General features: G+C 40.9%; 1 protein-coding gene across 6 annotated transcripts in view; it reads right to left on the bottom strand.

Annotated features, from left to right (window-relative positions):
- Positions 1-14,721, bottom strand: part of TTC13 (tetratricopeptide repeat domain 13) — an 83,567-nt gene that overhangs the window by 60,629 nt on the left and 8,217 nt on the right. For 4 of the 6 annotated variants that reach the window (XM_049645037.1, XM_049645036.1, XM_049645038.1 and 1 more), the window contains exons 2-3: positions 4,234-4,328; positions 381-456 (exon numbers count right to left, since the gene is read on the bottom strand). In XM_049645037.1, coding sequence (XP_049500994.1) covers positions 381-456; positions 4,234-4,328 — 171 coding nt within the window. Of the gene's footprint in view, positions 1-380; positions 457-3,114; positions 3,204-4,192; positions 4,329-14,721 lie in introns of those variants that run through there. The other 2 variants (XM_049645041.1, XM_049645042.1) reach the window with 2 other exon arrangements.

Below are 14,721 nucleotides of genomic sequence, written 5' to 3'. Positions count from 1 at the left end.
AAAGTGAATTTCAGTAACAACTGGTTCAGTTGTGATCATGTGACATTCGGCATCACGTAATACTCGTATTGCAAGACAACTGCTCGTTTATCAAGTTAAAATTTATTAGAAATGTTTGCTCGTCTTGCGAAACACTCGCAGAACAAGTTACTCGCCATCCAAGGTTTTACTGTATTTTCTCTATTTCATGTTATCCTGACATAGGGTGCACGGACCCACACAAGGGCTGAACGTCCTACCCGACACCACACCACTCATGTTGGCAGAGCCGGTGTCTGTGTTCTTTCCACCCCACCACCTTGCCTACCTGCTCGGCATCGAATCATAAAGTCTAGGCAAATACCCCAGGAACCGCCCCCTCCCCCAGATTCAAATCTCACCTAGCTCTTCATTTGTGCTGTCATTATCCGTGGCAAAAGGGAATCTCTTTTGTTCTGCAATAGACTTGGCCTGGCTCTGAAATAAAAACAAACAAACGTACACGTTAGCTTCTCACAAACGAAGACGAGGCTTGCAATGAAAACCTGTATTTTTACAAAGTGAAGCTACATTTGATTCATACGGAAGTGAGAAAAGGTTCACTTTAAGTCATGCCAATTGTGTACTTCAAGCACATAGCTTATGGTGTAACTGATTTGCCTCCTCCCTACCATTAGTGGTTCTGTTTCTAAGAACAAGTTTCTTTTCGCTCCCATAGGGATTTATCCTGCTGGCTGCTCCACCTCCCTCCATGTTTTCAGAGACTATTTAATGGCCTCGATTAGGTTACGAGGATCACGTTCTAGCGATCGGTCCTCCGATGCGGCTGGATGATAGAATATTGCTTTTTAAACTCTAAAAATACTTTAGAAAAAAGAGCTACCAGTTGTCCAGAGATGACGCCAGAAAGGGACCCACAAAATCTGAGCAGGAAACAAGACATTCTAGTAGAAAGTGCACAGCAGATGGTGAACATCTCCATCCTGCTCAATGCAGTAAATTGCCTACAAAGAATTGCTGCAGACATATGCCCATTTGGCAGGAAAACGGACCCAAAAGTGGAAACTAGGGGCAGACAAAATGAGTAAGTTTGCTTAGTAACCAGAGTGATTTTACAAGCAGCACGGGAAATGACGGCTCTATAGGGTGCCGGAGACAAATCACGTCGGACGCTACAGCGGCCACTTCCCCGGAAGATTTAACTGCTGATGCTAAGTTGGGATATGCTTAGCCTCCGGGGTACGTGTTAAAATGATTACTTCATGTGAGATTCACCTAAGACACAATTAAAACTTGTACATACACAGAGACAGGAGAAGCTAAGACAGTGAGGGACTAAAGATTTGCGGCTTTGGGCAAGACCACAGGATTAGAACTCAGTGGCATCCTGATTAACTGAGTTCTTCTGTTTTAAAAATGCATAGTACGGATGCCTATAGGCATATTTGATGGCCAAATAACTTTACAGGAGAGTCTCTCCTAATTGCTGTTTGTGCTTTCCAGCTCATGATTGGTGGTCATTAGCAGATGACGAACTGTGGCCTCTTGGATTTCATGGACTCAAATAACAGAGTAACAAGGCACTTCCGCTTATACTCCCTTTACTCTCAAAATCTAGAGTGATACTCAGATACGGCGTGGTATTTAGTCTGCCTATGAAACAGGTCAAGAATAATCTACCTCTGGTTAAAACACTGGTTGAAAGCTAGAGGCCAGAAGGGCATCCCATGTCGGGATGAATGCGCACTTCATTCCATGCAGGACTCCAGACAAAATGGAACGTCTGAAACTTCTACCACTATGGGAATGTTTAACACTGAATGTTAAACCTGATGACTAGACAGGAAGTCTCTCAGCTCTTTCGCATTTTGCTCTATAGCTGGAAGCTTCCACACAGCTATGGGGAGCCTTACAGTGAGACCCTCGAGAGACTTAAGAAGCGGCAGATTTAACAACATGTGAAGGCATCACAGTACATACATCCCGTGTGACCAGACACGAGGCTCTCCTCTTTGTCAGGCGGTCACAGATAAGCACGCAGATGTAAAATACTTTTCCGCTTAGTAAGTTACATATAGCCAAGGAAAGGAGTCTATGAATATTGCTTTTAGTACTTAAAAAGTCTAATCGTTTCATCCAGTACTCAATGAGAGTTTCCCATTTGCCAAGGCTCTGGGCAGAAAGGCACAGGAAGAAAACAAAAATGAAATCCCATAAAAGGATATCATTTACTTGGAGCGCCTGGTGGCTCAGTCAGTTAAGCGTCCAACTTTTGGTTTCAACTCAGGTCGTGATCTCACAGTCCTGTGTTGGGCTCTGCACTGTCAGTGTTGAGCCTGCTTGGGGTTTCCCTCTCTCCCTCTCTCTGCCCTTCCCCTACTCTCCCTCTGTCTCTGTCTCTCTCTCTCTCAAAATAAATAAATAAACTTAAAAAAAAAAAAAGAAATCATTACCAAGCAACATCAAGAGTATACTGAAGAGCATATCTGAGTTAAAGTGTTTTTATTTTACTAGAAATAACATCTAACAGAAGTGGGCAGAAAAGTATAATATGGACAAATTAACTTCTTGATCAAAAAGAGTCTTTCCCACTTCTTTTTTTTTATTAAAAAATTTTTTTTATAATCTTTATTTATTTTTGAGAGAGAGAGAGAGAGCATGAGCAGGGAAGGAACAGGAGAGAGAAGGAGACAAAGAATCTGAAGCGGGCTCCAGGCTCTGGGCTGTCAGCACAGAGCCCGACGTGGGGCTCGAACCCACGAACTGCGAGATCGGGACCTGAGCCGAAGTCAGACGCTTAACTGACTGAGCCACCCAAGCGCCCCGAGTCTTTCCCACCTAATACTGCATCTGTAGATATCTTCTGTGGACAGCGGGGAGAAGCTCCAATCAAAGACGTTAATGCACACAGCCCCACTTTGCTGGGACACCAACTCCAACCCATCCTCAGGTCACTGTTTACGCTTCAAGTTCTGAAAGCTGTCCTACCTGATCCCCCTAATTTAAAGGGAGATTATGTTGATCTTTTGCTATACCTCTATGTTTATTTGTATAATTATCTGGTTAGTGACTAGGAGTCACGAGTGCAGGGACTGAGGCTAGCTGGCTCACTGTAGCATTATTCCCAGTACTTACTTAGCACAACGCCTGGCACATAATAGGTGCAAAATAAATATCTGGAGAATTAATGAAGAAATGAATAGTCGAACTCCCATATTTTCAACCTAGGGAAAATGAAAGGCCAAGATTGATGAGCTTTCTCCCATAGGTCACTAGCTAGTGCCATCTTAAACTAGAAATGCAACACGGAGAAAATATTTGAATTACTGTCAGTAAGACGGTAGGTCCCTAATAATTCTAAGAATCTAATCCCCTCCCCAAGGTGGGGATTACCCAATTTCTACTTAAGTGCTTTCATTGGTGGCCAACTCACTACAAGCTAGCCCATTCTGGTTGGGGACCAGTCTAATTCAAGTTCTTCCATATATCGAGTTGATCGCTATGCAATGAGTTAGGTAACATCTGTTGATCATTCTTTGGCTTGCAAACTCTACCCATTTTCAGTAGTTTCTCACATGCAAAGGCAAAGCTTTATCTGGAGAAGAGAGAGCAACCTAAAGGGAAATTTTAAACACAAGAAGCAAACAGTATCTATGTGGATGCTGAAGGAAAAGGCCTGGAGAAAAAAATATGTTCACCTTGGGCACTGAAAGAACAACTCAGCCTCAGAGAATTAAGTGTGAACAACAACAACAACAACAACAACAAAAAGAGCCTTGCACCTGAGGCAGCTAGGCTGGAGGAGTGTCCGTGCTAACGTGAACAGGCAGAGACAGACGTTATGTAGTGCCAGGAACTCATCCCTGGAGTGGAGAGGCCTCCTATACAGTTCAGCGGGTACTGACAGTTAAAAACATAGATATAAAAGATATCCACACAGGCAAAAGCTGGAAGAATAATATATTATACCTTAAAATACATTAGGTTCCTAGAAGCAAGGCTCAGCCATTATCTCCCCTTTATTCCTTGGAACTGAGAAGTAAAAAGGCCAAGGTCTAGAATGATCAACCATCCAATCCATAAGTCATAATAATGTAACGTGACGAAATACCAGATGACCTATCTTTATCTTATGCAAATAGGACCACCTAGAACCAACTCCTAGTTGGTAAACAGAGGTGACCTGTGCCTTTTGAAACATGTATCATTGTACTTTAGGTCATAAAGACAGAAGCATGGACAGAAGATGCGTACCAGGATCTTTTCAGTGTTGAGGGAAAGCAGTGAGTCACAGGGTGGCGGCCCTTTGGGTTCACAGTCTGAGTCGTGGAAGTTCAGAAAGGATGACTCTGAAAAGCAAACATCCCTGGTTATTCTCCGAACCTGAAACTTATGGTTCTTAGGTTCTTAACTATGAATTATAATGTTAGGAACACATACATGTGCGCGCACGCGCGCGCACACACACACACACACACACACACACACACACAATCTACCAAACCAAAATAAGGACAAGGCAAAAAAGCACCAAAAGGGGCATCTTGCCTTCCACCTTACAGCTGTGTCACATTCTACAGTTTCCAAATACCTTGCATAGCTGTCATGACTGTCCTCACAACCAGTCATTAATACGATACTTGTTAAGATCCCTTTTTCAGACATCTCCTACCTGGCAGCGTTTACCATAGGTTAAAAAATATTACAAAAGGGAGAACAAAGTCGAGCCAGGGAGATCTAATGTTAAAAGATATGTACCAGGGGTCTAGAATCCAGAATATATAAATAAGTCCTGATTTCAACAACAAAAAGACAACCCAATTAAAAAATGGGCAAAGGACTGGAATAGGCAATTCTCCAAAGAAGATACACAAATGGCCACTGAATACATGGAAAGATGCTCTACATCATTATTGATTAGGGATGTAAATCAAACCACAATGAGGTTTGCCACAATAACGGCTTTTTTTTTTTTATTGTCGAGGCAAACAAGTGTTGGCAAGGATGTAGAAAAATTAGAGCCCTTGTACATTGTTGTGTAAAATGGTGTGGCCACTGTGGAAGATAGTTTACTGGTTCATCCAAAAGTTGAACATAGAATTACCATATGGTCCTACTATTCCATCCCGAGGAATATACCCAAAAGAACTAAAAACAGGAACTCAAACAAGTATGTGAACATGCATCTTCACAGAAGCAATATTTAACAATAACCAAATGGTAGAAACAGCCCAAATGTCCATCAACAAACAATGGACAAACTGTGGTATATACATACAGTGGAACACTATTCAGCCTTAAAACAGAATAAAGTGCTACAATCACCATTAATTAGTACACTTTACTCTTCAAATAATAAATCTACATTTATACTTTAACCATTTCAAAATTTGGAGACTTTTCACTCTAAGCTACATCTAAAATGCTAGCCTATATTTGGAAACATTCAAATATTAAAAATAAATTTTTTAAAAAAGAATGAAATACTTTACATGTTCATATAACATGAAAGAACCTCCAAAATGTAATGAGTAAGAACCTCCAAAACAAAAACTAAGTGAAAGAAGCCAGACACAAAAAGTCACATATTGTGTGAGCTCACTGATACGAAATAACCAGAAAAGGTAAATCCATAGAGACAGAATGCACATCCATGGCTGAAGGAGGGAAGAGGAAGAAACTGCTGAGGGGTGAGGGGCTTACTTTGGAGTGATGGAAAGGTTTTGGGGTGGTTGCACAACATTGTGACTGTACTCAATGCCACAGAGCTGTTCATAGGAAAACATTTAATTTTATGTTATGTGAATTTTGCCTCAACAATTATTTTTAAACCTATACTGTAATTCAGCAGTCACTAAAGAGCATCAAATTGTGTTCAAGCGACCATGTGAACCGACAGAGATAAATTCTCATTTGTGTCTGTCTTAACAGCTGGAGACTAGAGCTAATATACCAAAGAAGCTCTGGATGGTGAGTGATTTCTGAAGCTGGAAGGTTAAATTTCACAAGGCCCAAGCAGAGTTTAAACGGATGGGTGGGGGCACCTGGGTGGCTCAGTCGGTTGAGCATCCGACTTCAGCTCAGGTCACGATCTTGTGGTCCGTGAGTTCGAGCCCCGCGTCAGGCTCTGGGATGGCCCAGAGCCTGGAGCCTGCTTCCGATTCTGTGTATCCCTCTCTCTCTGCCCCTCCCCCGTTCATGCTCTGTCTCTCTCTGTCTCAAAGATAAATAAATGTTAAAAAAAAAATTTTTTTTTTGAATAAATAAATAAATAAACGGATGGGTGGGTTCTGCTAATATCATCCTCAATGGGGAAAAACTGAGCGCTTTTCCCCTAAGGTCAAGAACACGACAGGGATGTCCACTCTCACTGTGTTATTCAACACAGTATTGGAAGTTCTAGCCTCAACAATCAGACAACACAAAGAAATAAAAGGCATCTAAATCAGCAAGGAGGAAATCAAACTTTCACTCTTCACAGACAACATGATACTCCATGGAAAACCCAAAAGTTCCACCAAAAAACTACTAGAACAGATGCATGAATTCAGCAAAGTCGCAGGATATAAAATCAATGCACAGAAATTGGTTGCATTTCTATACACCAATAATGAAGCAACAAAAGGAGAAATCAAGGTATCAATCACATTTACAATTGCACCAAAACCCATTAAATACCTAGGAATAAACCTAAGACGTGAAAAATCTATACACTGAAAACTATAAAAAGCTTATAAAAGAAACTGAAGAAGTTACCAAAAAATGGAAAAATATTCCATGCTCATGGATTGGAGGAACAAATATTGCTAAAATGTCGATACTACTCAAAGCAATCTACATATTCAATGCAATCCCTATCAAAATAACAGCAGCATTCTTCACAGAGCTAGTACAAACAATCCCAAAATTTGTATGGAACCAGAAAAGACATCAAATAACAAAAGCAATCCTGAAAAAGAAAACCAAAGCTGGAGGCATCACAATTCCGGACTTCAAGATGTATTACAAAGCTGTAATCATCAAGACAGTATGGTACTGGCACAAAAACAGACACTTAGATCAATGGAACAGAATAGAGAACCCAGAAATGGACCCACAAACGTAAGTCCAGCTAATCTTTGACAAAGCAGGAAATAATATCCAATGGAATAAAGACATTCTCTTCAGCGAATGCTGTTGGGAAAACTGGACAGAGACATGCAGAAGAATGAACCTGGACAACTTTCTTACACCCTACACAAAAATAAACTCAAAATGGATGAAAAACCTAAGCATAAGACAGGAAGCCGTCAAAATCCTAGAGGAGAAAGCAGGCAACAACCTCTTTGACCTTGGCCACAGCAACTTCTTACTCAACATGTCTCTGGAGGCAAGGGAAACAAAAGCAAAAATGAACTATCGTGACCTCATCAAGATAAAAAGCTTCTGCACAGCAAAGGAAACAATCAGCAAAACTAAAAGGCAACTGACGGAATGGGAAAAGATATTTGCAAATTACATACTGATAAAGGGTTAGTATCCTAAATCTATAAAGAACTTATCAAACTCAACACCGAAAAAACAAATAATCCAGTGAAGAAATGGGCAAAAGACATGAATCGACACTTCTCCAAAGACATCCAGATGGCTAACAGATGTGTAAAAAAATGCTCAACATCACTCATCATCAGGCAAATATAAATCAAAGCCACAGTGAGATACTACCTCACACTTGTCAGAATATCTAAAATTAACAACTCAGGCAACAACAGATGTTGGTGAGGATGCAGAGAAAAAGGGAATCCTTTTGCACTGCTGGTGGGAATGCAAGCTGGTGCAGCCAGTCTGGAAAACAGTATGAAGGTTCCTCAAAAAATTAAAAATAGAATTATCTTATGGCCCAGCAATTGCAGTGCTAGGTATTTATCCAAAGGATAAAGGTATGCTGTTTTGATGGGGCACATGCACCCCAATGTTCATAGCAGTGCTGTTGACAATAGTCAAAGGAAGGAAAGAGCCCAAATGTCCATTGACAGATGAATGGATAAAAAAGAAGTGGTATATACATACAATGGAATATTACTCAGCAATCAAAAAGAATGAAATCTTGCCATTTGCAACATTGTGGATGGAGTGTGTTATGCTAAGTGAAATTAGTCAGAGAAAGACAAGTATCATATGACCTCACTCATATGTAGAATTTAAGATACAAAACAGATGAACATAAGGGAAGGGAAGCAAAAATAATATAAAAACAGGGAGGGGGACAAAACAGAAGAGACTCAAATACAGAGCACTAAGGGTTGCTGGAGGGGAGGAGGGTGGAGGGATGGGCTAAATGGGGAAGGGGCATTAGGAGGACACGTGCTGGGATGAGCACTGGGTGTTATACGTAGGCGGTAGATCACTGGATTCCACTCCTGCATCATTATTGCACTATGTGCTGACTTGGATATAAATGTAAAAAATTAAGTAAATAATAAGAGGATGGGTGGGTTCAGACTGGGGAACAGAGAGAATGGGTATTCCGAGTGGGATGAGTGGTGTACACAGAAGTATAAAGGTAAGAAAATGCGAAGGAGCAGTAAGCAGGCGACCCTGGCTAGAGGGAGCTGGTGTTGGAAAATAAAAGATGGAAGGTTGGAACGTGAGTGGTCAGACTGGGGAGTCTTGGAGCCAAGAGAAAGGCTTTAGTCTCACCAGAGTGAGGAGGCAGTAATGGTTGTTGGAAATAACATTAATTTCTAACCTATTTCTTCTTAAAGCTAACGTTTGAGGCCTTGCCATATGCAAAGCGCTGCAGTAAGCATTGCATATACGTGGCCTCATTCTGTTCTAACAATCCCTCCACTTGGTGGGATTCACTGAGGTTTCAATAAACACGCATCGGTATAATTGTAAGTGGATGCACTCATTCCCTTCTGTGAAACCTAACCATCTTTGGGTAATTAGGCTGTCCTCTCCCCCTTCTGATAAATAGTATTTTACAAGTATGCTTGACCTGTATTTTTTAAATTCACCCAATCTGGCAATTAAATTCTAACCAATACAATTGCCGAGGCAAAGGGTGTAAATAACTTTAAGACCTTTCACATATGCTGCCCCGTTTCCCTCCCAGGATGTAATAATAATTTCATTCCCACCCAACAGTGTAGAAGATGGTCTATTTCACTCTGCTCAGAGTATTCTGTTCTTTTCATCTCTTCCTAATCTGACAATAGCACTAGGGAGACCAAACTTTTGGTTTACTGTCCATTTGTATCTCTTCTTTTGTAAATCATGTGTTTCCTCTGCTAATTTTTAAGTCATTTTATCTATTCCGGCCTAAGGTATAGAAGCGAATGTCTATCTATTTTCCAGTTCTCTCAGAACGATTTTGAACACCGCCTGTACGATACATTATAGTCACTGGGGTCTTAAAGGGAGCTTTGAGATAAGTTATATCCAACTAAAATAGCTCTCACAGATGACTATTCAATCTATACAGGCACTGATGTTTAAAATATTACAGTAGGACTTCATGTTCATTCTGGAAAATAGAAAAAAAATCACAAAACATAAAAAAAAAGTCATTTAGAATACTACCGTACATTGAGATCCACTGTGAAAATCTTGGCGTTAATTACTGTAATTAAGAGGGACAATTCTTGAAATCAGACAGACTCGGTTTGAATTCCCGTTCTCTGCAACTACTTACTAGCTCTTGGCCACTGATCTAGCGGCCTCATCAATCTTCGGTTTCTTCATTTGTAAAACAGGGTCGCTGATGGTATCTACTTCACAGGAGTGGTTGATTTAAACAAGATTATAGGGGCACCTGGGTGGCTCAGTGAGTTAAGTGTCCATCTGTTCATTTCGGCTCATGTCAGGATCTCCTGGTTCATGGGATCCAGCCCCACGTCAGGCTCTTTGCTGACAGCACAGAGTCTGCCTGGATTCTCTCTTTCCCTCTCTCTCTCTCTCTCTCAAAATCAGTAAATAAACTTTAAAAAAATAAACAAGGAGATATAAGTAAAGTATTTGGTACAGTTTCTGGCACAAAGAAGGAGACAGAGGATGTTTGCTATTGTTACCATTAGGTTGTGAGGAGATACACTGTTTTGTAACCTGCCCTTTTAACGTAACAATATAATATAAACACTTCCCCATTTGATTAAACTTTCTTCTGCAAACTATTTAAATTTAAACTTAGTGAGATTATATATCATTTTTTTAAATTTTTTGTTTTAACGTTTATTTATTTTTGGGACAGAGAGAGACAGAGCATGAACGGGGGAGGGGCAGAGAGAGAGGGAGACGCAGAATTGGAAGCAGGCTCCAGGCTCTGAGCCATCAGCCCAGAGCCCGACGCAGGGCTTGGACTCACGGACCTCGAGATCGTGACCTGAGCTGAAGTCGGACGCTTAACTGACCGAGCCACTCAGGCGCCCCGATTATATATCATTTTTAATTTAATATCTTTAGGATTTCAGTGCTCTACGATAAACCTGTATTTTGTTGTTTCTAGACTAACTCCTTCTAATGATCTGCCTATTGACTTCAATAGTTTCACAATGTATCCTTAAAATAGATGCACACATTTTAACGTAAAGGAAAGCCTCATCAATTTTTTTTCCCAAAAGTTTCTTGGCTATTTGGATCAACATTCTTCCTTCAAATAAACTTGTCATTAAGGATCCAAAACCAAAAAGTCCCTCTTGGGATTTTTATTAGAATTGTTAAAACCGTAGAGGGACCTCAGTGGCTCAGTCAGTTTGGTGTCCAACTTCGGCTCAGGTAATGATCTCACGGTTGGTGAGTTTGGGCCCCACCTCAGGCTCTGTGCTGACAGCTCAGAGCCTGGAGCCTGCTTTGGATTCTGTCTCCCTCAAAAATAAATAAGCACTAAAAAAATTTTTTTTAATAAATAAAAAAGGAAAACAACCAAATAGGAGAATCCTTCCTTCGTATGGTAAAATGCATCCATGTTAACCCACAGCCATATAGAGCATCTTCCCACTGGATGCTCATGTTAAAAGTCTTATCAAAAGGTGAAATTCTGGGTCAGTAAATGAAGTATTAATGTCAGGAATAAGCAGGAATACTAGTACTGAACACTTTTTTGGAGGTTTTCTCTAGTTCAACGAGATGCTAAATGAGTATAAATACTAAAAAGACCCTGATATCATTACGTGTAGAGGATGCAATCACCCACTGAATAAATGGAAGCATGAAAAGAGCTGCTAGGAATTCAGTGATGCTGTTGTTCACGTCCGCAGGAAACTCCCCGAGCCAGCCGCTTCCCCTGACTCTGCTCTAGTTCGTAGGGTCTTTAAGCTGCCGTGATTTCACATTTCTGTGTGATTTCGCTTACTGTTGGTTTCCCTCCCTGAACTATAGTATTTGCAGACAAGGACAGGGGTCATTTCTGGTTTTGCGGACCACTGAGCAGTGAATAGAACAAGGTAGATGTGCAACAAACACGTAATCAATGGCCATCCACCAATTTTCTTTTCAATCACAACAAATTTGAATGTATAAATTCTATAGAAAAATTGTAAAATTTCACATAGGCCAATAAAACACTTGAATAGATTAAATTTTGTAAAGTACTCCTCTGCTCGTTAATCTACAGTTTTAGCAATTCTTTAAAAAAAAATTTTTTTTTAATGTTTACTTTTCAGAGAGAGAGAGAGAGAGAGAGAGAGAGAGCATGAGCAGGGGAGGGGCAGAGAGAGAGGGAGTCACAGAATCTGAAACAGGCTCCAGGCTCTGAGCTGTCAGCACAGAGCCTGACACAAGGCTCCAACTCACAAACCGTGAGATCATGAGTTTAACCAAATGAGCCACCCAGGTGTCCCTTCTTACTCCTTATTTTACCAAAAATTTTTAAATCAGGAAAGCTGGCTGAACTTTATCAAGTGCTTTTGGAATTTCTTTAAGGTAATCATATGATTTTTCTCCATACTAAGGTGATTAATTCAATTTTTTTTTTTTAAGTTGAACCACCTTTGCACTTCTAAAATAAATTCTAATTGGTCAAGGCACATCATTACTTTAATTTCTGGTTTCAACTTATTAATATTTTACTTAGGATTTTTATAACTGTGCTATAGTTTTCTACCCATACTTGCCACTATATTAAGTTCTGTCATCAATGTTTTTCACTGATTTGAGAAGGTCTGTAAGAGAAAAACAGCTTATTACAGTTGTACCTAGACTTCTCTGGGAACAGGTTAAATTTCTTCTTTGATCTAAAACTGTTTTGTTCGATATGGCTTTAATTGTCTAACAATAACAACCCAACAATCTATGTTTAGATGGAATAGGTTTTCATACAATTAGGAAAAGCCTCTGTTTTCCTCCTTGCTCAGATAATGCAAGTAAAATTTAAAGATAATTACTATGTGGGGCGCCTGGGTGGCTCAGTCAATTAAGTGTCTGACTTCAGTTCAGGTCATTATCTCATAGTTGGTGAGTTCAAGCCCCGCATCGGGCTCTGTGCTGACAGCCCAGGGCTTGCAGCCTGCTTCGGATTCTGTCTCCCTCTCTCTCTACCCCTCCCCCACACTCTCTCTCTCTCTCTCAAAAATAAATAAACATTTAAAAAAATTACTATAGAAATATTCTCAAAACACATTACAGAATCTCATCTTTTTCTTCCAGATCATCTTCCTGGACATTTATTTATTGCTTCATATTTTTGACCTTATTAGCAGGAATTTCTTCACATTTGTCTCTTCATTCTAATGGCCTCTACCACTGTCCACACAGCCCCTCATTCCTAAGGTACGTTTGCATTTGCTCACCTATTTATGTGTTAGCCTTATCAGGTTTATCTATTTTCTTCTTTTTTGAAAAAAAAGAAAAAAAACAACTCTTGGATCGATTTATCAATACCGTTGTTGCTCTGTTTCGAATTCATTTATTCTGGCTTTGTTCTAGACAAGCTTCCAATTTCCCAATCGTTTTCTTGTTGCTCAAGCTTAGTACCCAGTTCATTTATTCCCGTCTTTCTTCGATACCAAGAAGCCACGGAAGGCTCCAGCAGAAGAAAGATCACGGAAGGTTGTGTGAGGAGAGAGAGAGAAGGGCCGGAAGACTAGCAAGGAGGCCATGGCCAGCTGAAACAGGGAAAAAGTGCAAACATAGAGGCCACCGGGTTGAAAAGGGAGGGTCAGACTCCAAAGAGATATATGAGGAAAAAAAAAAAAAGCCAGGGCTTTGAGAAAAAGTAGGCATGGGAAGAGGACAAAGGCATGGCTTTCCATTTTGTGTAGCAACAAGAGGGGAAGTGCCATTAACTGAAATGGCAAGTTTGAGAGGAAAAGTGGTTCTAGGGGGCAGTCAAGGGCCAACTCCAGAGAAAGGCAAGAGCTACAGATATGAATGTGATGACCATTAACTTAAGATGGATGAGTAAACAGGGGGTGTAGGTAGGATCTCTGCCAGCTCAGGAAGCTTAAATGTAATAAGAAAAGAGCTGACCCTGGTGGGGACGAGATATTTAAAAGGAGGGCAAATCGATGACCTTTTTCTAAAGAACTATCTAGAGTCATTTCTTTGAGGGCCGCCTGGGTGGTTCAGTCGGCTGAGCGCCTAACTCGATTTTCACTCAGGTCATGATCCCAGGCAGGGTCGTGGGATCGAGCCCCACATCGGACTCTGTGCTGAGTACGGAGCTGACTTAAGTTTCTCTCTTTCTCCCTCTGCCCCTCTCCCCTGCTCGCATACGTACCCTCTCTCTAAAACATGGAAAGAAAAACAGAATTACTTTTTTTGAATTGTTCTGCAGCCTTGCCATAAAACTACACACAGAGTTATTATAATGATTTTCATTCTTCATTATACTCCCTTATTCCTGAAGTCAAGTATTTGTTTCTTCTCATTTTCCTTGACCAGCCTTGCAAGGTAACTGTCTAAACTTCACCAGTACTTTCGAAGAACCAGCTCTGATAGTGAAATTTGATTCAATCTGAAGTCAGAGAAAGAGTAATTAGTGTGGAGGCAAAGTCGGAGAGTCGTTCAGAGTGCGGGCTGTGGAGCCGGACTGACCCGGCTCAGATGCCTAACTGGTTGACTTGGCACAAGTCCTTCTGTATCTCGTAGCCTCAGTTTCCTCACTTATAGAACAGGAACGACTACCCCCACATACCCTCACAGGCCTATTACGAGGAATAGACGTGATGCCCACAGTTCACAGGAAATGGTTGTCACAGGTTGGTAGGGCCGGCCCTTGAACCACACGGGATTGAACTGCGTGGGTCCACTTACATGCAGGTTTTTTAAAATAAACATAGATATTGCTGCAAACGTATTTTCTCTTCGTGATTTTCGTAACCACGGTTCCTTCTCTCTAGCTTATTTTAGTCTAAGAATACAGAATGTAATACATATACAAAATATGTGTTCCTCGACTGCTTGTTATTAGTAAGGCTTCCGGTCAACAGTAGGCTATTAGCAGTTAAGTTTTGGGGGAGTCGGAAGTGGCACATGGACTTTTGATGGTGTGGGGGGCAGGGGGGAATTGGTTGGTGCCCCTAACCCCCTAAGGGTCCACTATATACATATCTCGGAAATTGCCATTTTTTTCTGTTAATTTCTTCTTCCTTCTTAAGATTATTTTGGTCTTCGCAGAACTTGACAGCTTTCGAAATGCCCTCGCAACACTCTGTCCACTGGTCCTCCCTCCTCTGAGGCAGGGAGGACACGCCTTAGGCGGATCACACACGTGGGGAAACGAGGTCAGTGTTAACGCGCGTGTTTAAGTCACAAGACGAAGAA

This window comes from Panthera uncia, chromosome D2 (genome assembly GCF_023721935.1).
Source record: "Panthera uncia isolate 11264 chromosome D2, Puncia_PCG_1.0, whole genome shotgun sequence".
Taxonomy (NCBI): Eukaryota; Metazoa; Chordata; class Mammalia; order Carnivora; family Felidae; genus Panthera; species Panthera uncia.
Note: the sequence above shows the minus strand (reverse complement) of the source record. Positions and strands in the feature narration are given on the sequence as shown.